The sequence below is a fragment of the Takifugu rubripes genome, chromosome 17 (genome assembly GCF_901000725.2).
Source record: "Takifugu rubripes chromosome 17, fTakRub1.2, whole genome shotgun sequence".
Taxonomy (NCBI): domain Eukaryota; kingdom Metazoa; phylum Chordata; class Actinopteri; order Tetraodontiformes; family Tetraodontidae; genus Takifugu; species Takifugu rubripes.
Window position 1 is genome coordinate 8,637,080 of NC_042301.1, and position 25,030 is coordinate 8,662,109.

At 48.1% G+C, this 25,030-nt stretch overlaps 3 protein-coding genes across 6 annotated transcripts; 2 read left to right on the forward strand and 1 right to left on the reverse strand.

Annotated features, from left to right (window-relative positions):
• The first annotated feature begins 1,009 nt into the window (after nt 1-1,009).
• Nucleotides 1,010-3,245, forward strand: tomm20b (translocase of outer mitochondrial membrane 20b). The gene is made up of 5 exons (XM_003972203.3): nt 1,010-1,265; nt 1,682-1,728; nt 2,129-2,210; nt 2,282-2,424; nt 2,551-3,245. Exons 1-5 carry the CDS (start codon nt 1,142-1,144, stop codon nt 2,593-2,595), a joined length of 441 nt encoding a protein of 146 aa, XP_003972252.1. The 5' UTR covers nt 1,010-1,141; the 3' UTR covers nt 2,596-3,245.
• On the reverse strand, nt 3,069-7,219 carry rbm34 (RNA binding motif protein 34). 3 transcript variants are annotated; one of them, XM_011612681.2, is made up of 11 exons: nt 6,370-6,630; nt 5,377-5,661; nt 5,095-5,299; nt 4,952-5,011; nt 4,707-4,750; nt 4,545-4,628; nt 4,416-4,479; nt 4,298-4,340; nt 4,064-4,182; nt 3,331-3,561; nt 3,069-3,162 (listed from the first exon to the last, which is right to left on the reverse strand). In XM_011612681.2, exons 1-11 carry the CDS (start codon nt 6,390-6,392, stop codon nt 3,136-3,138), a joined length of 1,185 nt encoding a protein of 394 aa, XP_011610983.1. In that variant the 5' UTR covers nt 6,393-6,630; the 3' UTR covers nt 3,069-3,135. The 3 variants fall into 3 exon arrangements, with proteins under 3 accessions (XP_011610983.1, XP_011610981.1, XP_003972294.2); XM_011612679.2 differs by lacking the exon at nt 6,370-6,630 and adding an exon at nt 7,092-7,219 and having other exon boundaries at nt 3,077-3,561; XM_003972245.3 differs by having other exon boundaries at nt 3,077-3,561.
• Nucleotides 6,710-24,414, forward strand: tbce (tubulin folding cofactor E). Of its 2 annotated transcripts, none has more exons than XM_029851012.1 (17): nt 6,710-6,854; nt 7,072-7,248; nt 7,336-7,420; nt 13,625-13,771; nt 13,963-14,048; nt 14,183-14,282; nt 14,362-14,464; nt 15,097-15,173; nt 15,238-15,330; nt 15,444-15,508; nt 15,810-15,874; nt 23,101-23,253; nt 23,365-23,503; nt 23,568-23,636; nt 23,837-23,896; nt 23,974-24,065; nt 24,179-24,414. In XM_029851012.1, the coding sequence occupies exons 2-17, from the start codon at nt 7,125-7,127 to the stop codon at nt 24,272-24,274; spliced, it is 1,554 nt and encodes a 517-aa protein (XP_029706872.1). In that variant the 5' UTR covers nt 6,710-6,854; nt 7,072-7,124; the 3' UTR covers nt 24,275-24,414. The 2 variants fall into 2 exon arrangements, with proteins under 2 accessions (XP_029706872.1, XP_029706873.1); XM_029851013.1 differs by having other exon boundaries at nt 6,760-6,854; nt 7,027-7,248.
• Nucleotides 24,415-25,030: the final 616 nt, after the last annotated feature.

The window sequence follows — 25,030 nt, forward strand, 5'->3', positions numbered from 1 at the left end:
ACTTCTTTAGACACTACCTGCGAGATGGGATTATGCAGGCTGATACCAACAGGACTTTCACCCTGTAAGATTTGGCTACTTGACAGCAAATGGAGTCAATCGCAGAGAGCGCCAACAGTGAAATAGTCTAGCTGCTTTGGGCTGATGTCTCTCGACCGACTAGGAGGGATTATCAAACCAACAAACCCAGGGAGAAGCCAATGACTGTGTGATTTAATACAGCTAAGTAGCCGGGGAGCAGAGTCTGATGCCTGCACATCAGCATCGCATCAGCTTCCAGCAAGCCCTCCACGAACATAGGTTGCCTCTGATAGACAGAGACCTTGCCCTACAGTTGGAGAGTTGCCACTCACTCGAGTGAAGTCCAGCAAATTCCCCATTTCCATATTCAGGCCTGGGAGGAGCTGGACCAGGCTACTGTCAATTCCCCTCATGGGGAAGCTGCCTCTGACAATTATCAGAATGTGGACACTACCTCTGGCCCAGGCTTGGAGGGACCTGTCTCCAACTTCAACCGATGGACCCTCTGACCCTTGATGACCAAGCCACTTATCTCTATTTATGTACTCACCTCCATGTATGCAACGCTGGTCAACAACCTAAAGTTAGTCATGTCTGAAACCTTAACGCTTTAAGCTTCCTGCCCACTCTCAGGTTGTGAATAAAATACCTGAAACCCATTTTATCCATCGATCTGTCCCGACCAGTAGTTCATCCCGGATCCCATCCAGATTTCTCTCTTCAAGCGTCTTGATTCTCTAACAGGAATCAGGCCATAATCTACCGTCTCAACCAGCAATTCTTCGGTGGAGTCTTACTCGAACAGGCACTTACAGTTTGAAGTCAGAATTGTTCAAAAAATTCAAACTTAAATACAAATTGTGTTTAAAATCCAATTTAAAAACTCGAATGAGTTATTATTACGAGTATTACATTCACTGTCTAATTTAATTTAAGAAAATTATAAAGAGAACGTTTTTTGTATTTTTTTTTAAATCAGGCACTCTGTAGGGTTCAAGCGGTCCTTCTGGGTCCTTCCCGCTCTGAGCTACTGCGCAAGCCTGCTGACTCAACAGGAGTAGCGGACAAAAAAAGAGAAAACATCCAGAAATTCTCCTGGAACCAGACGGAACGGATAATTATGATCGGTGGGAAGAGCAGCGCGATCGCGGCGGGTGTGTGCGGGGCCCTGTTCGTTGGTTACTGCATCTATTTTGACCGGAAACGACGGAGTGACCCGAACTTCAAGAACAAGCTGCGGGAACGTGAGCGATGACCTCTTCTTCCTCGTTAACCGGCTCGGCTCGGTTTATGTGACTGAAGGCGACCATAGCAAACAGCTTTTCAGTCACCAAACAACGTCCGTGAGGGATAATCTATGACACACACACACACACACCAGGCCTGTTTAGCTTATTTATCGATCAGAAGTAATTAAGCAGCCCTGTAATAAAAGATCCATGTGAAATTAGAGTTGCCCCCCCCCAGCTTCTAACTTCAACATCAACTTTGTTAAAGATCAAACTAATTATGGTGTTGACAGACTTTAATATGCGGATCATGTATCTCCATGGTAACGACATGTGAAGGGTTAGGGTGTTAACATGACAACGGCTCCGTGTTTTACCGTCGATCCTCACCGAAAACCACCTGCTTTGACTGAAGATTTTTTGTATTTCAGGAAGGAGAAAACAGAAGGCTGCCAAAGAGAGGGCTGGTGTGTCAAAGGTAAACCTTCAGCCTTCAGGGTATCAGTGGCCTCTGTCCACTATCACAGCCAGACCGTAATAGCACACAGCTGCTGTCTGTGGAGGTCATTCTGCAGAAATGTGCCCAATCAAACATGATTTCAGGAGAAACAAATGTTTTCACATAGCTGCTCATATTTATCCGCTGCTGATTTCAAATTATTTTTCCAAATCAGAGGTTCAAACCAGCCCTGATCATCAGGGGTTTCTGTCCCACCACCAAGGGAACTGGTGGTGGAACCTCAGGTAGGACAGAAATGCCTGATCATAGGCCCTGGTAGGACCCACATTAATTTCCAATTCATGTTTTGTGTAACTGGTTAGTTGGTGCTACACAGATCTGAGAGTACATGTCATTCAGAATGTCACCTTTGGTGCAGCTCCCAGATCTGAAGGATGCAGAAGCTGTGCAGAAGTTCTTCCTGGAGGAGATCCAGCAGGGAGAGGAGCTTCTGGCTCAGGGTGAAGCCTCTTTCCTTCTTTGGTTGTTGCCAGTTTGCACTGTTGTGTTCTCAAAATGTCAGTTTCCACAGGAGACTATGAGAAGGGTGTGGACCACCTGACCAATGCCATCGCTGTGTGTGGGCAGCCTCAGCAGCTCCTGCAGGTTCTGCAACAGACGCTGCCGCCACCCGTCTTCCAGATGTTACTGACCAAACTGCCGACCATCAGCCAGGTACATTCTGTTCTCTGATGTTTGTCCATGTGGACGTGCTGCTCACTGTTAATGATCTGAAGGGTCCATCAACCCGATCCTTGTCATGTTTGTCTCCATGTTTGTGATAAATGTCTTCTCTTGCAGCGGATTGTGAGCGCACAGAATTTGAATGAAGATGATATAGAATGAAACAGCCCCCTCTTCCTGGCCTGCGGCAGCCCCACATCACTCCCATCATGGCGTCCTGACAGGATTTAGGGTTTTTATTTCCCCTCTTAGATTTGAAAGAAGCCGTCCCCACGAATGAGTCTTCATCAGGAGTTCATATGTTGATATCCATCGTCATGGTTACTGTTATTTATTGTGGGTTTTATCTTTCTGTTCACTTCCTGAAAGCAGTGGAGAGATTAAAGCTGGGAACAATGTTGTCCTCTCTTCTTGTAGATTAACTTCTGCTGGTCAACACCGATGTCCATATGCTGTTGAAGTCAGTTGAAGCTTCTAAAACTGACTGTTTTGGCTTTTCACACTGCATATGCAGAGATGTGCTTTTTGTTACTATGGTAACACAAACCTGGTAAAGTGTGGTCATACAACAGAGATCCAGTTTCAAACCTAAATGAGCCTGAAGGTGTCCTGTTAGTCAAAAGTGCCACCAACAATCAGATGCTGAAACTTTATTGGTTGTTTTATTGATCCTTGAGCTGTTTTTCTTCTGTTGTTGCTTAATCAAGAGAAAATGTTCATGTCTGTCACCTGAGAACACACGACATAACACGTAACATTACATGACAACCATTAAACGCAACTCAGTTCTGGAATAAAATTTGTGAAAAACTGGAAACAAGGCAGTCAGATGTGAACACTCTTTTTTGGCTTCACTTTCTTCGCCTGGTTCTTTTTAGTCTTTACATTGGGATCCACCTTGATGCCGCTGAAGGAGGTGTAAATCTTGGACGTCCTCTGCTGGCGAGAGAATTTCTTGGGAGACCCGATCCTTCCCTGATGGCGTTCTCTCTCGGGGGCCGGGCCCTTGCCGAACCTCCCTTTGGCTCCTTTGTTCTCACTTTCCTTCAGTGACCTCCTCACCCGGATTCTTCGTCCCTGCAGTTTACTGCCATCCAGTTTCAGTGCCAGTTGGACAGCATCGGCACTCTGAGACAGGAAGAGAATAAAGTGGAAGATTTCTCACACACAGTTCTAAAGGTCCATCTGTCAATGCTAGCTTATTTAGCATAATTACTAGCTACAGGAATACTGACCACTAACTTTCTAATAGCGAGGTTTTTGGGGAATCATCGTCTTCTACCTGGATAAGAAGCTGTTTCCCAGCAAAACCAGTATAGAAACCAGTCTGGAGGTCCGGTAAGATCATTTGCAACTTTATCAAGTGCTGTGATAAAGCCTAAAAGCTGACTGAAACATCTCAGACTGGTCCATGCAGGATCAGTCACTTCAGAGAAGGGAAGGGTGGATAGGGCCTGTAGTTTACTACAGAGCATTCACGAGTCACCTCCTTTTCCTTTGTCAACATCTCTATATATTGTCGGTGTTCCTGGCTCATTACTGCTGCCAGCCATCTGTCTGGAAGCGTAATATTTTTTATACTTCCACGATTACTGGGACACACATCTAATTAACTGGTTTTGGGTTGTACCTTAAACAGGATGTAACCAAATCCTTTCCCCAGTCCAGAGTTTTGGTCTCGTACCAGACGTACAGCCTCCACCGAGCCACAGTCCTCAAAATGATGTCGAAAAGCAAGTTCATTGATGTCTGAGTCGCGCACACGCACGCACACACACACACGCGCGCACACACACACACACACAAGCGTTCATTAGTGTCACGCTGAATGCTCCTCAACATTGTTGCTTCTGCAGAGACTCACCAAATGAAAGGTTCCCCACAAAAACGGAGCGTTTGTGATCATGCTGAAAGACAATGGCATCAGTAATGTTCCACACTAAATCCTGTCAGACCTGATCAGATTTGAACTGATGGCTCACCGACGAGTTCTTGACCACTTTGTCCACTCGGATGTAGAAGTCCTTCTCGATCTCCAGGCCGTTCCTGCCAGGAGAGGAATGTTTGTTGGTGACCCTAATTTGGCAGTGCCTGTGCAGCCGTTGGCTCACCTCTCTAAGGCTCTGGTGACTCCGCCTTCATCTTTAAACACCACGTAGGCATTCATGCTTTGCTTCTTTGGATGAATTTTACGTCTGTGGAGTCAAAGCAGAACAACTTTGGAACACAGATGAGGGCAGTTTAAGCAAAGGAGGACGGAAGAAGAAACATACTTGATAACTGCAACCTTCCGGGACATGGAAGGGTCCTCTCTGACCTGCATGGGCAAATGTTGGCTGTTAGAACTCCACTTACTGGTTTGATGCTGAAAAGGTTTTACTTTTTATTATTAAGACAGATGTGCAATAATAAGCAGCATTAGCACATTGGCAGTGTGGAGGATGGACTGACAGCCAACAACAGCTACTACAAAAGATAACTCTGCTAGCTAGCATGTTAGCCAATGACAATATTTTACCACAGAGCGAAATCGGATGGACTCAATGGATCCTTCATCTCTGAACAGATTCTGAAGGGTCTAAAAACAGGAGAAAGGGTCCATTTACCACAGCAGAATCACCTTGAGCTTCCTCCACAGTGAAGCAGCCAGTCTCACCCTACCTTCTTGGAGCAGCTGCTTGGCAGGTTACCCACAAATACAGTCCTCTTCCTCTTCTGGGCCTCCTCTTCTTTCCTGGCCCTTTTTCTCTGGCGTTTCTCCACCCAGTGTTCCACCCCTTTCTCTTCTGCGTCATGTTTCCTCGTCTTCTTCACAGATGTCTTCTTCTGTCGCTCATCTTCATCTGCGATATGTAGGCCCATTTCTCTGGAAACAATAGATGGAGATGATGGACGGTTAATTGGGATGATGATTAAACAGGAGGATGAAAAACAAGGGCTGACCTGCCCTCCAGTCTCTTTTCTGCTTTGGACTGTATCTTATTCTTCCTCTTGCAGGTGAGGCCTGGCTGACCGCTGACCTCTGCAGGCTTCTTTTTCTTCACCTCCGGACTGGTGCTTGCACTGACCTCAGCTGGGGGATGGAACACAAGCATGGTAGCCGGAGCCGCACTGCCAAACAGAGCTGACAGTGGCGTCGCTGAAGCTGCAGAGTCCTTCTGGAACAAACATCCTGACACCTGACCCAGCTCGTAGTCAGCTGGCTGTTGTCCTGGCAACATCTTCTCACTGCGTACATGAATGCCAAGGTTACAATCCATTCTCAGGTAAACAGAACAAAGCAACAAAACAATCGCAAAGCAAATGACAGTGAAAAGTAGGTCAGTTTTATTAACAGGCACAACAATATATAATATCAACTTAACAAAATAAGGCAAGAATTTAGCGTACTGTCCATTTATACAAATGATCAGTGATCAAAGTCAACCAAAAAAAACCCAACCACTCAAGTAAAAAGTTAAAAACTTCCATTTTAATTCTGACGCTTCAGTCACTTTAGCTAATGTTGAACAATATCTGTTTTAATGCCAATATCTGTTTATGTGCCTTTTCACACACCCGTCGTAAACGTTTAATTTTGTGGATGGAATGAATTTGTCTTGGAGGGATGTACTGTTTTGGGCTCCAAGAAAAATCAAAATAAACATTTATTATCAGCCTTATCTTATTAATGGCAACATTTGATATTCATAAACGTAAATTTTGAAGAAAACCATCTTTTCCAACAAAGAAAATGAAAGTTTATTTTATCTTAAAGGGAACACATCCACGGCAGTGTTTCTTTACCCCCTTCCCATTACCGGTTATTTATGACAAAGGTTCATGAAATTAATCCGAATTATTATTCCGTCTATAACATTAGATGAGTGTTAAAAGCAGAGAGAAAAATAAAAGTCAACAAAAATAACAAATGAAAGGCCGGAAGTGTAAACAAACCTCTGTTCTCGTTTCTTTTTCATTTTTGCCGCTCCGATTCTTTCAGCTTCACCTTTACTTTTTAATAAAGTTGTTAAAGTGTAATAACAAATATTGAGTCAACCGCAACAATTACGAGAAAAATTGGTGGAGTCTTCCATGAAATTACAGAAGCACGTTTTACGCCGCTGTCCTGCTGATAATAAAGTCCCTCGGAAAACACAGTCACGGAGCCACGATGATTCCTCTTATTTTCTTTGCGTAAAGTTAATGTTACGCGAGGGGAACGTCGTTTTGACAAAATAAAAAAGCTTCAAAATTTATTTACGGACATGAATGCCGATAAAACTTTCGATTACAACTATTAAGAGAAGGATAATGAAAATTAAAGTGAGGCACTATTGCAAAGACGTCACATCCGGTTAGCCAGTGTGGCAGTTGTCCGAATTCAACGAAAACGAGCCAATCAACTCTTTCTTAAATCAACCCTTTCATTAACATCACAGGTAATTGTCTGTTATTCAGCTTTGGAAGCACCTAATAGATCTGCTAATTTGACATTTGTTATAATCGTGTAGCGTGGATTACTGTAGTTTGACAAATTAGCACTTATTGGTCAATAAATTCAATCAGAAAACTAAATAAATTATAAAACCTGCTGTAATTCATTTTCATCAGTTCAGATGGAGGTTCTGGAACATGACAGCAGTGTTTATTCTGCAGATCACCCGAGTGGAACTAACCTTCATCCAAGTTAGCTTTCATCCCAGTAGGAGATGTTGATGGGAGTTGGCCCAATGGAGCAGGAGGAAGTGACTGCCAGCGCAGTGGGGAGGCGGGTGGCCTGCGATGGGGAGCGGGCTACGGTCCGGTATGTGGGCCCAATTCCACCAACAGCAGGTGAGAACAGGTCAAAGATCAGCCCCAGAAACCATAACAGACCTGGTGACACGTTAGCAAAGTGAGCCGATTCTTATTTGACTTCAGGTCTGTGGCTCGGGGTCGAGTGGGATCATCCCAGCAGAGGTAAACACGACGGCAGCCATGATGGTGTCCAGTACTTCACCTGTAGGTATGGTCATCCGCCATGGTGATTTTTTTCATGTTCTAGATAGATACTTTGTTGTCAATTCACTCCATGTTTTCAACATACAGATGAATCAAAATACTGTTTCTCTTCTCTCTAGCTTATCGTGCTGTAAAACTGAAATGAAAATTAAAAATTAATAGAGTAAATAAAAAATCAATATAAGTGAAGCAGAAGCAAAAGAAAAAGTTGGGGGGGGGGGGGGGGGGGGTCATATAAGGTGCCAAAGACATGAATGTGCATATAGTGCAATACAATGAAGGGAGGTAGGGTGGTAGAATAACAGTCAATAATACAGAAATTTCCCTCTACGTGCAAATTTCAAGGGTTTTGTGGAGTGCAATTGTATTTCAGCAGAGTTAAGGTCCTGGGGCAGGAGCTGGGGGAGGTAATGGATGGAGTTCAGCATCCTAACAGCCTGGTGGATAAAACTGTTTGACAGTCTGGTGGAGTGGGCCTGAAGGCTTCTGAACCTTCTCCCTGAAGGCAGGATGCTGAAGTTGGGGTGTGAGAGGTGGGAGTTATCCTCGACAATGCTGATGGCTCTACGGGTGAGGCGGGTGTGGAAAATGTTTGCGAGCGAGAGCAGTGGCGCACCAATGATCTTACTGGCTGCATTCACTATGCCTTGCAGAGTCTTTCAGCAGGAGGAGGTGCAGCCTCCATACCACACAATAATGCATCCAGTGATGATGCTCTCAATGGTGCCTCTGTAGAAGGAGCACATGATGGGAGGTGGGACGTGTGCTCTCCTTAGTTTGCAGAGGAAGTATAGGCGTGTCTGAGCTTTCCTGGCCAGCTGTGTTGTGTTAGTTGTCCAGGTGAGGTCTTCAGATATGTGTACCCCCAGAAACTTGGTGCTGCTCACCCTTTCCACAGCAGCACTGTTGATGATCAGTGGGGGGCACTGTGGTGACCTTCTCCTGAAGTCAATAACCATCTCTTTGGTCTTCTTTATGTTAAGGAAGAGATTGTTATCTTTACACCACTGGACCAATTGGCTCACCTCGCACCTGTAGGTGTGACAGGTATGGTATGGACCCAAGTGCAGTACACAACAGGCAAAGAACTGGTGATCAGTTAACAGGTTTATTAACTGCAATCTGGCAAACAACGGACAGTTCGAGAGCGGGGCAGTGGACTTGGTCGAGGCAGGCAAAAAGTCAGTAACCGGGAGGCAGGCAGAATCAGGCAAACAATCCAGAGGGAGACTGGCTGAGCTCGTGGTCAAAACAGAAGACAGGGTTAATTTACCGGGGGTCAGGCAGAACAGGCAGGTCGTAAACAGGCAGGGTCGATTCCGGGAAGACAGGCAGGTAAACGCTGGAAGGTCATGCATAGCAGAGACAATCTGGCACCGAGTGAGTGTGAGGCTGGAGAATATATACTGGTAGGTGAACTGATTGATGAGTGAGGGCAGGTGTGTGATCAGTGACTGAGAGCAGGTGTGTGATCAGAGGGTGTGGTGTGTAGAATTCCTGAGAGGAGGACAAGGTCACCTGCAGATCTCCCGTCTGCGACCGGGAATCCTCCTCTGGCTCAGGAGCAACAGTAGGGCCGACAGCACGCACCCCTCGACGAGGGAAGCCCCTGATCATGTCGTGAGAGGGCTGATCTGGATGCTGCCGATGAAAGTCACGGAGGAGCCGTCGATCCAAAATGTGACGAGCAGGAACCCAAGATCTTTCTTCTGGGCCATAACCCTCCCAGTCGACGAGATACTGAAGGCCTCTGCCACGAACACGGGAGCGGATGATGCGGCACACAGCATAGGTGAGTCCCCCATCGACGAAGCGAGGAGGAGGCGGTGGAGGAGCAGCAGGCACCAGAGGGCTCTCTCGGACAGGCTTGACCCTGGACACATGGAAGGTTGGGTGATCCCTCATGGACCGGGGAAGCTTGAGCCTGACTGCCACAGGATTGATTATTCTTTCGATGGGGAACGGTCCGATGAACTTGGGAGCCAGCTTGTTGGACTCCACCTGCAGTGGAAGGTCCCGGGTGGAGAGCCAGACCTTCTGGCCCACCTGATATTCTGGAGCTTGGGAACGACGACGGTTGGCAGCAGAGGAGTAGCGGCCAGCAGTCTTCAGGAGGGAGGCTCTAGCCCAGGTCCGACAACAGCGATGGAGGAAGGCTTGAAGTGACGAGCAAGAGGCCTCCTTCTCCAGGGCTGGGAAGAGGGGTGGCTGATACCCATAGGCACACTGGAAAGGAGACAGGCCTGTGGCAGAGCTTGTCAAAGTGTTGTGAGCATATTCCACCCACAACAGCTGCTGGGACCAGGAAGATGGGTTCTGGGACACAGTACACCGAAGGGCTGTTTCCATCTGTTGGTTCACTTTCAGTCTGGCCATTGGATTGAGGATGGAACCCTGATGACAAGACTCGGCGTGGCTACCAGCAATCTGCAGAACTCCTGCCAGAACATGGAAGAGAACTGGGGTCCCCTGTCTGAGACCACATCCACAGGAATTCCATGGAGATGGAAGACATGGTCGAGGAGTAGTTGGGCAGTCTCCTTAGCTGATGGAAGCTTGGGTAAGGGGACGAAGTGAGCCATCTTGGAGAAGCGATCTCCAAGCGATCTCTTGACAGCCAGAAGCTCCCGATTGCCAATGTCATAATTTATCTCGGCCGGTGAAAGACGCCGAGAGAAGAAGGCACATGGATGGAGTTTCTGGTCACCTGCTGCTCGCTGAGACAGGACTGCACCCACTCCAACATCGGAAGCATCCACCTCAACAACGAACTGTCGTTCAATCTCCGGGACCTGGAGGATGGGTGCTGAGCTGAACCGCTTCTTCAGGGTCTGGAAGGCAGAGTCTGCAGCGTGGGACCAGCGGAAGGGACTCTTGGGGGAGGTCAACATGGTGAGGGGAGCAGCAATGGAGCTGTAGTTCCGGATGAAGCGTCGATAATAGTTTGCAAAACCCAGGAAACGCTGCAGTTGCTTACGGGTCTCCGGAACTGGCCAGGACTTTACCGCCTCCACCTTAGCCGGATCCATCTCCAGGCGTCCCTCGGCCACAATGTAGCCAAGAAAGGCCACCGACTGGGTGTGGAACTCGCACTTCTCAACCTTGACGAACAGCGAATTCTCCAGGAGACGCTGCAACACCGTCCTGACATGGTGAATGTGATCCTCAAGGCAGGTGGAGAAGATAAGAATGTCGTCCAAGTAGACAAACACATATTTGTTGATCATGTCCCGGAGGACATCATTCACCAAGGCTTGGAAGACAGCGGGGGCATTGGTGAGACCGAATGGCATCACCAAATATTCATAATGGCCAGTGGGGGTGTTGAAGGCCGTCTTCCACTCGTCCCCCTCCCTGATGCGTACGAGGTGGTAGGCATTACGAAGGTCAAGCTTGGTGAAGATCTTGGCCCCTTGAAGTAGCTCATAGGCAGAGGAAATGAGTGGTAGGGGGTACCGGTTCTTGATTGTGATGTCGTTGAGACCCCGGTAATCGATGCAAGGGCGCAGGGTCTTGTCCTTGTCCACAAAGAATCCTGCCCCTGCAGGGGATGAAGAAGGGCGTATGATTCCTGCAGCCAGGGAGTCATTAATATAGCTCTCCATGGCCTCCCACTCTGGACCAGACAGAGTAGAGGCGCCCCTTAGGAGGTGACGTCCCAGGCTTCAGATCAATACCCCAGTCGTAAGGGCGGTGGGGGGGCAGCGAGGTAGCTCTGGTTTTACTGAACACCTCCCTGAGGTCGTGGTACTCAGCAGGGACTCTGGCCAGGTCCAGGCAGGTGCTGGGAAGCGTAGTCTGGTGCGGCATTGATGCATCCCGAAGGCAGACCTGGTGGCAGAAGCCGCTCCAGCTGGGGATAGTGGCTGTGGTCCAGTCGACATGCGGGTTGTGTTTGCGGAGCCATGGAAAGCCCAGGATCAGAGGAATGTTGGATGAGGGCAGGAGAAGAAACTGGATGGTCTCATGATGGTTACCAGAAATCAGCACGTGAACAGGGGCAGGCTGGTGGGCAACTGCCCAGAAGATGACCATCCATGGCAGGAATCGGTGGGTTGAGGGGAATCCTCTCTAGCCCGAGTTGCATGGCCAACCCCTCGTCCATAACATTGCCATCGGAACCGGAGTCAATGAAGGTGGCCAGGGCGTGACAGTCATCGGCGAGAAGAAGCTTGGCTAGAAAAACGGGGCGTTTAATCTGAGGGGAAGATTTTACTCCCACATGACTCACCAGGACTTCCCCATTTACTGGTGAGCTCTGCCTTTTAACGGACAGAGAGAGATAAAATGTCCACGTTGCCCGCAGTACATACAGAGGTTCCCCCTCTGGCGACGCTGACGCTCCTCTGGTGTGAGTCTGGTGCGACCCAGTTGCATCGGTTCTGGGTCAGCACGAACAGGGGCCGAAGCGGAGGGGAAATTCAGGCAGTGAGCTGCCATGGACGGTGCGGGGTTCTGTCTCCTTTCTCTTCTTCGGGCCCTGACACGGAGATCCAGTCGAGTGCTGAGCTCGATGAGTTCATCCAGTGAGGCAGGTAGAGGGTAAGAAACCAGTTCATCCTTGATATATTCTGCTAAACCATGCAGAAAGGCATCCCGGAGTGCAGCCAGGTTCCAGTCACTCTGACGAGCCTTGGTCCGGAAGTCGATGGAGTAATCTGACACGGACTGATTCCCCTGCCGTATGGAGAGGAGCTCCGAAGTGCCATCTGGACCCGCAGCTCCCAGCCCGAAGACCTTGCGCAGCTCCTCCGAGAAGGCCCGGAATGAAGCACAGGCAGGAGTCTGCCTCTCCCACTCTGCAGTTCCCCAGAGGAGAGCTCTTCCTGTCAGGTTGCTGATAACGTATGCCACCTTGGCTCCCTTTGTGGCAAATGTGTGTGGCTGCAGACTGAAGAGTAGAGAACAGGAAGTCAGGAAGGGACGACAGAGCTTGGGATCCCCATTGTAGCGCTCTGGGGCCCCCAGCCGGGGTTCTGATATCATCCTCGGCAGTGCTGGAACGGGAGCAGGAGGTGGAGGTGCGGGTGCAGAGACTGTGGCCTCTGGAGAGGAAAGGGTGGAGGTCAGCTGTTGTAGTTGAGCTGTGAGGGCTGTGATGGCCCTGGCTTGGGCCTCTGCAGCTTGTCGGGCATGGGCAGCCGCCTCCCCCTACCGCTGCTCATGAAGCATGAGCACTCCCTCGATTCTTTCAAACCGATCCCGTGGTGACGGGGGTTCTGCTGGGTCCATGACTGGCCAGATTGTACTGTGACGGGTATGGTATGGACCCAAGTGCAGTACACAACAGGCAAAGAACTGATCAGTTAACAGGTTTATTAACTGCAATCTGGCAAACAACGGACAGTTCGAGAGCGGGGCAGTGGACTTGGTCGAGGCAGGCAAAAAGTCAGTAACCGGGAGGCAGGCAGAATCAGGCAAACAATCCAGAGGGAGACTGGCTGAGCTCGTGGTCAAAACAGAAGACAGGGTTAATTTACCGGGGGTCAGGCAGAACAGGCAGGTCGTAAACAGGCAGGGTCGATTCCGGGAAGACAGGCAGGTAAACGCTGGAAGGTCATGCGTAGCAGAGACAATCTGGCACCGAGTGAGTGTGAGGCTGGAGAATATATACTGGTAGGTGAACTGATTGATGAGTGAGGGCAGGTGTGTGATCAGTGACTGAGAGCAGGTGTGTGATCAGAGGGTGTGGTGTGAGCAGGGGAGTGGAAAAGAACTGAGTCCATGGGCTGGAGCAGAGTGTGACAGTAGGCTGTCTCATTGTTGTTGGTGATGAGGCCCACCACAGTTGTATCATCCACAAATTTGATGATGTGATTGGTGTAGTAGCTGGGTGTGCAGTCGTGAAGCAGGGTGAAGAGCAGTGGGCTGAGCACATATCCTTATGGTGCCCCTGTGCTCAGCATGACTATCTTGGAGGTGTTGCTGCCAGCCCGTACACTCTGTGGCCTCTCTGTTAAGAATTCCAGCACACAGTTACACAGAGTGGTCTTGATTCCAAATTTTCCCATTTCTTTATTGTGAGTTAGAAAGAAATGGTGAGAACATTGTCAGGTTGAAGTGGACATTAATGTCGAGCCTCCAGATCTGTCCCTCACAGGTAGTCATGAGTGGCAGCAGCCCTCCAAGTCTGGTGTGATTTTAATGTTGTTGGTGGCGTATTGTTGACATGACGGTGATGATGATGTCCCATTTGCGATCTTTTCAGACATCAGCATGGTGGCTCCTTTGTCCGGCCTGCAAAGGTCTCCTTCGGCGTGGACTACGTGACAGCGGTGCGACAGGAGTACAAAACGAATGCCGACTTTCCCAGTGAGGCCAACAGCACTATCGAGTGGAGAATCAAGGAGCGCAGGTGTGAAGCCTGTCACTGTTGGTTCATCTGTCTTTCTCCAAGTGACTTCACCATTCTCACATATGATGAAGATGAGAGAACATTTTAACAAACAGTGACGGATCCATCCACCGCCATCATTCCTGTCAGGTCACACAGATCAGAACCCCAACCATGTCTTGGTGTGTGTGTGTCTTTGTCTGTTTTCACAGTTTTGAAGATCTTTCCTCAGTGCTCCTTGGACAGTCTGGAGTCAACGGTCCGGGGCAAAAAGGAGCTGTTCGGAAATTAACACCCAGTATCCTTCAGTAGAGCCGCCAGAACTCTCAGGGCCATCCTGGACTTTCATTACAATTCCAACCACAGGAAGTGAAACTTTATTAGAATGAAACCAAACAATAGTGGCAGCTACGATTTAACAGCTGTGATCAGATGTGACCTGGTTGGACATGTCCAAGTCTCTGCTGTCCTGCTGGGATGACGTGGGCGCCATCTGTCTGCAGCTGGAGAAACTGCAGACACTCATGCTCAGGTGTGTCTGTGTGTCAGTTTGACCTTATGTGAATGTGTCAGTGTGTATGATCTTCATCTCATTTTTTATGCATTTTCAGTTACAACAGACTTTCTTTACCAGCTGAACCAGCTGCTCTTCACCCTGCCTTCCATCACCTCTCTGTCCTCTCCCTTGTTGGCTGTGACCTCACCTGGCTGCAGGTGAGGCAGCATCAAAGAGACACATTTAGTTAAACACTGAAAACATCCTGATAAATAGAAAAAAATTGTATTATATTTTAATAACGATGGTCACATAATTTAGCAATTCATTAGAACATTTCCATCTTTAAATAAATCATTATGAATTAATGTTTATAAATGTATCTATAACATCACAAATAACATGAAAAAATAAGTGTAGCAAAAACCTAAAAAGCAGCATAAATATGTTTAAATGTTTGAAAAAGCTGACTTTGGGTCGTTGATTATTATGGGGTCACATTTTTGGGGGAGTCGTTAACTTTCATTCCTAAAGTCCTAAAGTCATGTTTTTCTGGCTGATACAGTCAGGTCCATAAAGGTTGGCACATCATCGCCCCCTTATCCTGTCTCTAAACCAGCAAAATCGATTTAAAATGAAACACAGACCAGCTGCAGACTCTCAGCTTTAATTTACATCCAAATCAGGTGAACAGTTTATACATGTAGCTCCTACTAGTTGACACTACTCCACCAAGTCAAAAACTTATGTTGGGTGAGCAATTTTCATTGAAATGAAGTGGCGGCCATCTTGGAGCTCAGTGAACACCTCTTTGGTTCTTCTTCATTGCCGTGTTTTTTACTGTGCTCAGGTTCTCGAGTGCGCCCCCATGTGGCCACAGCTGGAAGAGTTGGATTTGTTGAACAACAACATCACAGAGCTGCAGAGGTGAGGCTCTCTATGTGAGTGTGTGTGAGTGGGGGGCGGACGTCATGTGACTTTTCTTTTGAAGGCCTGACGGTGTCCTGCAGTCCCTAAAGAGCCTGACTCTGTCTGGAAACCCGTTAGTGCACCACACCGTGAACACCTTAGCCTCTCTGTGCAGGTAATAACTTCAGAATAGCTAATGCCCCCGTCTCGCTCTAGCCTCACCCTCATCCCGCCTCACCTTCCCCTTCAGCATTAAATTGACATTTCTGCTGTTTGTATTTATTTTAGATTAGAGACACTGGACTTGTCCAAAACTGGTCTGTCAAACCTGCAATTTGAAGACACCAGGCCTGGTAAATATTTAAAAACTGACATCACACACACCCACATCCTTGTGTTTATTTTTTTATGAGTACTTTCATAGACACATTGCGTACCCAGCCCCTGACCTCTGATCCCTGACCTAACCCAAATTCGAAGTTCAACCTTAAAACCAGGTCTTAACCCTCAAACAGGCCTTGTTGTGAGGACCAGACAAAATGTCCTCACTTTACTAGTAAACGAGTGTTTTGGTACGGTATGTAGCAAGTAGAAGAACACACACATACCCACTCACAAACACACTCACACTGTACATTTGATTTTTCTCTGCAGGATGTCAGACCTCCATGTTTCCAGCACTGACAGATTTGAATCTGAACAACAACAACATCAGTCAGGTGAGTCCTCTCCTCTCCTCTCCTCTCCTCTCCTCTCCTCTCCTCTCCTCTCCTCTCCTCTCCTCTCCTCTCCTCTCCTCTCCTCTCCTCCGATCCCCTCCAATCCGATCCGATCTCTCCTCTCCAAAAACCTCTCCGAGTGCATGCATGCTGGGAGTTTGTTGGAGAGCTTGGTGACTTTGCTGATATTTTTAGTTTTTCTGAATGTATTTCTCTATTCTCTTCGCTGTGTGTCTGAACTATAATCAGCGTGGTTGTTGCTGGGTCGTTTAGTGTACTTTGGCAGAAGGTTTGCCATGCTTTACAGGGATGGCATCCTCAGAGACGCCCTCTCTTTGGGGTGTGGGGTCAAACAACCCATCGATGCCAGTGGAGGAGGTTCTCTTGGCTGCAGGACTTTCGAACCTGTCCTACGCCTCCAGGAAGAATACAGGAATGGTGGTGTTTGTTATAAAGGTGTGATTGGTGGCTGATTTGTTGGCAAGTGGGGTGATTCTGAATGGTGAGTACCTGCAGGTTTCCCTGCTCGCTGTGCCCTCCACTCAGATCACCATCTCCGGTGTTCCCCTCTTTATCCCTGCTGCAGGAGCTGCAGCGCTTCGGGAAGATGGCAAGTGGTCTCAGGACCGTCGGTCTGGGCTGTAAGAGCGACAAAGAGTGTTCCTTAACTGTTCAACACAAATGATAGATGTGTCTTTTAAGGTGAGGCATTGAGAGGAAAACTATATGGTGTATGCTAGCAATGGTAATATGAGGTGTTTTCAGTCCGGGAATGTGGGACACCAGCGGGTCGCTTGTCCTCACAAACCCACTGATAAGCGCATTCGCACCGGCGCAATGTCAAGCCGTGTCGACTTGCCAAGCAGCGGTGGTGGCAAGGCAGCAGCAACCCCTGTTCATCGGAGCGGGTCGGCTCCTCTGACTGAGCCTGTTGCAGGAGAGGGTTCCAGCAGACAGGTGCAAAGACAGCCAGAGGAACAAGAAGCAGATGGTGACTGTTCAGCCGTGTTTAGGGCAGGAACAGCAGAGGGGGTTCAGACAGGAGTAACAGGAGTGAAGGTTCAGACAAGAGTTAAAGTTCAGATAGGAGCAGGGAAAGAAGTTCATATAGTAGTAACAGAGGAGGTTCGGACAGAGGAGTTTCAGGCAGGAACAACAGAGGAGGAGTAACAGACAGGAGCAGAAGAGCAGGAACAGACCGGAGCTGAGGAAGGTCAGTAATGACCAAAGTCAGACTGGTGGTGTACAGCTCAAAGATAAGCCAGTTGTGATGCAGTGTTGGTGAGGAGGAGGTGATGGACTATGACTCCGACTCTGAATGTGTATCTTTATCTTTAGACTCCCAATCACTTAGTGGGAACCTGTACACCCTGGAACACATTAACAGCTTCCTGGATTAAACCTTTGGCCACTTTGTGAAGGCGACTGATTATTTCTCAGATCCAGAGAAATTCTTGAAAAGTGCTAACTTTACAGAAAGTTGTGGGAGTCAACCTCCTTGATGAAAGGAAATGGTTCTGTTTGAAGAATCATAAGACTGCTATAAGAAAGATGCTAGAGATCATATAAGGAAAAGGGTTAAAAATGCTAAGAGCTCACAATGATGATGATGATGATGATAATGATAAAGATTAATGCACAGCTTGTTACTTCTGCTGCTCCAAACATTTCTTTTCACTTCTTTTCTGCCTTGTATGAACAAGCTCAGGGTAGCATCTTTAAATATGAACAGTCAGAGGTATCCACATAAGAGGGCTCTAGTTTGGTCTCTCAGAAGAAACTAACCATCATTTTCCTCCAAGAGACCCATAGCGATGGAGATAATGAGGTAGACTGGGGTCTGTGGTGAAGAGGTCTGTATAGGCTGCATGACGCCACCAACCTGTCTGCAGGTGTAGCCACTCTGATCTCTCCAGGGCTGGACATTAGAGGCACCTCCACGAGAGATCATTGTCAGAGCTGAGTTTCAGGGCTTCACCTTCTGTCTGCTATCCATCTACGTTCCCAATCAGGGTCCAGACAAACTGGACCTCTTCCAGAAGGTCCCATGGTTTGTGGAGCAGTGTGCTCAAGATGAGTATGTAGTCGTGGAGGGGTGACTGAAACTGCACCACAGACATCACACTGGACAGGATAGGACAGGAACCTCATCTCCAGTCTCCTGCTGTGTTGTCTAGGTTGGGAGCAGAGCTGGAGGCGGTAGATATTTGGAGGGTAAAACATCATCATGCAGTACACATGGATGATAGGGTTATTAGTGCAGCCCGACTGGACTGGATCTACCTGTCACAGGGTTTTTGTAATAGATTACTGAACAGTCACATTTATCCGGTTGATTTCACTGATCATCTGATCTTGATCACCTTCGACTTCCATATCGGACAAACACCCAAATGCAGCTCTTACTGACACTTCAATGTGAAGCTGCTTCAGGACACTGAGTTTAGCCACTGGTTTGAGGTGTTCTGAGGAATGTGGAGAGGGAGGGGACTTTGAGTGTTTTAGTCAGTGGTGGGAGGTGGATAAAGCACACATCAGAGTGTTCTGTCAGCAGTACACTAGTCACTCAACCACACGGGTCAAACAAACCATAGAACAATTGGAAGGAGAAATCAGAGATCTGGAAGACAGTCTTTGCACACACAACAGCACAGAGGGTCACACACTGAAACAGAAGAAGCAGGAACTGAGCATATTTTCACTGGAAAGGGTGAAAAAGGCTTTGGTGAGGTCAAGGTTCACCAAGATCAGGGAGGTGGATGCTCCCATCTTCTTTTTTAATCTGAAGAGGTCTGTTTAATGGACAAAACAGATGCTCTGTTGCTGCCTTCCTGCTGGGATTGTAACAACCAACCACGGTGAGATGAGGAGGCACGCTGCGGGCTTCTACAGGGCAGAGGATTATAGCGGGGCTTCCTCGGTTGATCCACAGGGGCCGAGCTACCCTGTATGCTAATATTTCCTTGGAGGAACTTACTGTACTACTGCAGAAGGACAGATGGCATATGGTCAGGCTCCAGGACTGGATGGACTGTCCACTGACTTTTATAAACATCTCTGGAGGTGTCTGGGTGCTGACCTGTGGGAGGTGCTACAGGAGTGCACTCAGATGGGTCTTTTACCAACATCCTGTCGGAATACGGTTCTGTCTCTAATCCCAAAGAAAGGAGACTTGGCCCTGTTAAAGAACTGGAAGCCTGTTACGTGCTCTGCGTAGACTATAAACATCTTTCAAAGGTGCTCCCCAATGGACTTAAGAACTTCCTCAATCTAGTCGTCCACAGAGACCAGTCATCTTGTGTTCCGGACAGATCCATTATGGACAACCCCTTTTAATGAGAGATTTGTTTGACATTTGTAAATTGTACAGCATTGATGTTGGGGTGTTTTCTTTAGACCAGGAGAAGATGTTTTACAGGGTCGATGACGGTTTTCTTTTTTCCACCTTAAGAGCTTTTGGTTTTGGGGATGTTTTTGTCACTTTTGGGTTTGTTCTACAATGATGCTTGTTGTTGGTGAAGGTTTGTGCTTCCCTGCCAGAATCCCTAAGTGTTTGTCTTGGATCCTTCTCTATCTGATTTATGGGACAATGAATGCGAGCATGTTTTTCCGTCCTTGGCTGTCTGTCCAGTTGTGGGACAGTGGCAGCCTGAGGAGAATGGCTTGCTGTCCCTGAGGACCTCTGTGTCTCTAAACTTTGAGAGTGTTGGGAAGAAGGATCTCTACCTCTTAGCCATTAAGGATACAAACTTGCACTCCCTGGCAGGGCTGAAGGCGTAGAGGTGGACTGTGTTTTTTGGCGTGCGATCTTCCCCGGGGGGGTTCTTGACAGTCCCTGTACAAACCTCTTGACAAACAGACAGGAGACCTCCATTGAAGGATTGTACACGGGACCATAGCTACAAAAGGTACACCTTGATCCTAGCACAGGAGATGGGGATTGCTGCCCCCAGTCAGAGACCATTTACCACTTCTTTGTCCAGCGTCCGAGACTGGAGGGGCTGTTTGGACAGCTACATAGGTGGTTTCATGGGTTAGGTGAGGGTTTCTCCTTCAATCTTTTTTTTTTGGTCCCCACTACTGTGTTAAGAGGAAGGCTGTACACCAGTTGGTTAATTTCATTTTAAGGACAGCTAAATTAGCCATCTCGAAGGCCAGGAGGAACCAGAATCAGAATCAGAAGAATCAGAAGAAGGTTTATTGCCATTGTACATGTAATACACAGTATTACACAAACTAGGAATTTGTCGTGGTGTGCCGCTGCGACATTCAACATAACATTAGACATCAACACCACACTAGAATAAGATAAATAAAATAAAATAAGACTTATATACAGTATTTACATAAATAGTGAGTGGTGGGAAATAGTGCAGGTCCATGAGGAGTAGTGTATTGTTTATGAGTCCGGCTGGCTGCTGTACATGGTGCTTAAGTGATAAGTCACTTGGTGTTCAGCAGCCTGATGGCAGAGGGGAAGAAGCTGTTAGTGTAGCGGGAGGTTCTGGTCCGAATGGACCGTAGTCTCCTGCCTGAGGGGAGGGGGGAAAACAGTCCGTGACCAGGGTGGGAAGGGTCGGCCGTGATCCGACCTGCACACCTCCGGGTCCTGGAGATATACAGGTCCTGGATGGATGGGAGCCTGCAGCCGATCACCTTCTCGGCAGCGCGCACGACGCGCTGCAGCCTCAGTCTGTCCCTGACGGTGGCACCAGCAAACCACACGGTGATGGAGGAGGTGAGGATGGACTCGATGATGGCTGTATAAAACTGCGCCAACATCCTGGGAGGCAGATTGAGCTTCCTCAGCTTCCGTAGGAAGAACATCCTTTGCTGGGCCTTCTTGATGAGGGAGCTGATGGTTGGCTCCCACTTAAGGTCCCGGGTGATGGTGGTGCCCAGGAAGCGGAAGGAGTCCGTGATGGTGACGGGGGAGTCCATAAGGGCAAGGGGGGGCAAAGGGGCTGTAACTTTCCTGAAGTCCACAATCATCTCCACTGTCTTCTGAGCGTTCAGCTGCAGGTTGTTGTGTCCGCACCAGGACACCAGACGAGCCACCTCCCTCCTGTAGGCAGTCTCATCGCCATTGGAGATGAGACCGATGAGGGTGGTGTCATCCGCAAACTTGATCAGTTTGACAGACTGGTGGCTTGAGGTGCAGCAGTTTGTGTACAGGGAGAAGAGGAGGGGGGAAAGTACACAGCCCTGGGGTGATCCGGTGCTGATGGTGACGGAGTCGGAGACAGTCTTCCCCAGCCGCACATACTGCCTCCGATCCGTCAGGAAGTGAGTGATCCACCTGCAGAGGGAGTCAGGCACACTAAGCTGGGACAGCTTGTCCTGTAGCAGAGCGGGGCGGATGGTGTTGAACGCAGAGCTGAAGTCCACGAACAGGATCCTCGCGTAGGTTCCCGGGGAGTCCAGATGCTGCAGGGTGGAGTGAAGGGCCAGGTTGACCGCGTCGTCCACAGATCTGTTGGCTCTGTAGGCGAACTGCAGTGGATCCAGGAGGGGGGTGGTGATGGACTTGAGGTGTGGCAGGATCAGGCGCTCTAAGGACTTCATGACTACAGAGGTGAGCGCCACAGGTCTGTAGTCGTTAAGCCCAGTGATCCGTGGCTTCTTGGGGACAGGGACGATGGTTGAGGTTTTGAGGCAGGCTGGCACCTGGCACGACTCCAGGGAGGAGTTGAAGATGTCTGTGAAGACAGGAGTCAGCTCCTCTGCGCAGTGCCTCAGGGTGGAGGGAGACACGCCGTCCGGGCCAGGGGCCTTGCGCAGGTTCAGCCTGGCGAACTGCCTGCGCACATCCTGCTCACTGATGGTGAATGAAGGGGGGGAGGAGGGGGGAACTGGTGGTAAGTGATGGGGGGGGGGACTGATGGTGAGTGGAGGGGGGGAGGAGGAGGGGACTGCCTTTGATGGAGTAAGGTCCATGGGGGCAGTGGCACTGGGGGGAGGGGAGGTGTTGGGCATGGCTGACGAGGTGTCAAAGCGGGCATAGTGGAGGGACAGGCTCTGACAAAGGGCTTTGTCGTCCTGACCCTTTGAAGCCTGAGGCCTGTAGTCGGTGATCTGCCTCAGGCCTCTCCACACAGAAGCAGAGTCGTTAGCAGTAAACTGCTGCTGAAGTTTCTCCGAATACACAGATTTAGCTCTCCTCAGTTCCTTGCTAAACCGGTATTTGGCCTCTCTGTAGCAGTCTCTGTCTCCACTTTTCAGCGCTGCTTCCTTTTCTTTCCTGATCTGTCTGAGTCTCGGTGTGAACCAGGGCTTGTCATTGGAGTAACTCACCCTAGTGCGCGTTGGTAGAATGCGCTCCTCACAAAAGTGGATATATGAGGTCACAGTGTCCGTGTACTCATCCAGATCATGTGTGGCCCCTTTAAACATGTCCCAGTCAGTTGTGTCCAAGCACGTGCGCAGCTCCTCCACAGCCTCACTGGTCCATCTCTTTGTGGTGCTCACGGATGGCTTTGTTAGTTTGAGTTTCTGTCTGTATGTGGGGATCAGGTGGACCATCACGTGATCAGACAGTCCTAGGGCAGCACGGGGGACGGCCCGATACGCGTCCTTCACTGTGGTGTAACAGTGATCCAGCGTGTTCTCTGCTCTGGTGGGGCATTTGATAAACTGTTTGTACCTGGGTAGCTCGTATCTCAGGTTGCTCTGATTAAAGTCACCAAGCACGATAACCAGAGCGTTGGGATAGGTCCGCTCCACTTGTTGAATACAGTCCGCGAGCGTGCGCTGAGCCTCGCGCACGTCCGCGTCTGGCGAGATGTAAACGGAGGCCAGAATGAATGAAGCGAACTCACGCGGAGAATAGAAGGGTCTGCAGTTGATGAAAAGGTATTCCAAAGCAGGAGAACAGTGCTGAGAGATCACGGTCACATCAGTGCACCAGTCGCTGTTGATGTAGAAGCATCAAGGTGTAGCACCAGGTGTAGCACCAGGTGAGAGGTTAGGGGTCAGGGGACATGGTGACCATGATGATTGGACTGTTGGCAGCTCGGCTCAGGGTGGAATTTAGTTTTTATAAACTGACTGAACAAATTGAGATTTTTGTAGAAATCTGGGGAGTGAAAGATATTATTTGATTTTAAATTTTAACATGTCTCTTATGTCTTCGTATTGACAGTGTAAACTGGAATATGTAAAAGTATTTTTTAAATATCTCCTCTCCTCTCCTCTCATCTCCCCCCCCTTCTTGAGTACCGCCTCAGTGGTGTGTGGTGGATGAACTAGCCAAGCTGCCCAGTTTGGTGAAGCTCCACTGCTTCAGAAACCAGCTGGTGAGCTATGACCAGAACCCCAGTACAACCAATCAGCTGATCATCGCCAGATTAGAAAAACTGGAGTTCCTCAACCGAACTGAGGTGAACCTGGTGTGTGTGTGTGTGTGTGTGTGTGTGTGTGTGCGTGTGTGTGTGTGCGTGTGTGTACATATATACTGTATATTCATAAATTGTTGCCATGATTTCCATCAGATCAGCCCTGAGATCAGAAGGGGGGCAGAGCTTGACTATATTAAAATGTTTGGAGAGGAGTGGCTGAAGGCAGGTGGGCGGAGTCAGATCAGTGGCGAGTTCATACTTCAGCACCCTCGCTTCTTGAGTCTCATTAACAGTAAGTCACGCCCATAATGATGATGAAGATGGTGATGATGGTGATGAAGACAACTGTGTTTCAGAGTATGGTGCTCCAGAAGAAGGAGAGCTAAAGAAGTGGAAGCCTCCTACTTTGAAGAATCTGCTGATCAGTAAGTCAAGGGGCTTTGATCATAAAGCAACCAACTGTTATGTAACCTGCCTGTATGCACGCTGTACTACAGCTGTGAAGCTCAGTATGAGGGGACATGAGCTGCTTGGCGGAGGTCTGAGCCCTCTAAGTGTTTTCTAGCAGTTGTTGTAGATTTACACAAAGGTTCTGTAAAAACACCAGTGTGTTGTTGTGGAACAGAGATCACCTTTGTGTTTCCTGACAATATGGAGAGGGAACCCATCAAGAAACAACTGCCAGGTAAAGAAGAATGATGGATGAACAGATGGTGAATGAGTGATTAGAGGAGGACTGACTGTGTGATGTCTGTCCTGTAGTGACGATGGAGGTTCGGATGGTGAAGGTCCTTCTACATCGGCTGCTGAAGGTTCCTCTCCATGATCTGAGGCTCACCTACATCAGCTCCAAAGTGCGTGATGGCTGCCATTGCCTTGGTGACCCCCCATGTATCCAGTATTATGTAGATGTGGGAGTCAGCTGTGACTCCGCCCACAGGCTGACACTGGGCTGGTGTGTTTGCAGGTTTCAGGAACAGAGTTCCACCTGGACAGAGATATGAAGACTCTGCACTTCTACTCTGTAGAGGATGGAGATCAGGTTGTGGTCCGCTGGCCCTGACCCACCAACGAACTGTCTGAATCTGAACTGGATTCAGAACCACGAAACGTCCTTGAGGAAAACCAGTCCGGACTTTAGTGGTTTAGTGTTGCGTCTCGGCTCATTTCGGGTCCAGCAGAATAAAATGAAACTCGGATCAATGTCAGTGTTTGAAAATAATGTATTTAGTACCAGAACTTTCAGTTTAGAGTAAAACTGACAACCAAATTGTCTGGTTTAAAACATTTTCTCTGAAATAACAGAAACTGAAAAAAACCTACAAACTTGTTCTTATGAAAGTCAAATATGAGATATCAGAAAAGTAAAAATCTGATTTACAAGATAAATGGTAAAAATCCATCAATTAGATGGTGTATTCAAACAAAAGCAAATACACAATATATTATATATATTATAGAATATTATTTCTTTGGACACCTGATACTTTTGTCCAAAATGAATATCTTGAAAACAATTTAATCATTAAATAGAAACAAATTTGAAATGTTTTGATTATTTGAGAACCTTTTTCTTCACCGAATTCCTCGAAACTATTCAGGTTATCTGCGAATACCACCTGTGCCCAAAAAATTAAAGTTACAAAGATGCTAAACTTTTACAGAATAAATATAAATTTACCTACAATATTTTTAATCTTCAGGCTCAAAGTGAAATACTGTTTTTAGTTTTTTCATCCTTTCTCACTAAAATATTTAAATATATTTCCAGAACTACCTAAGCAGCAGTGATTTTAAATTAAATCTATTTGGACCCAGT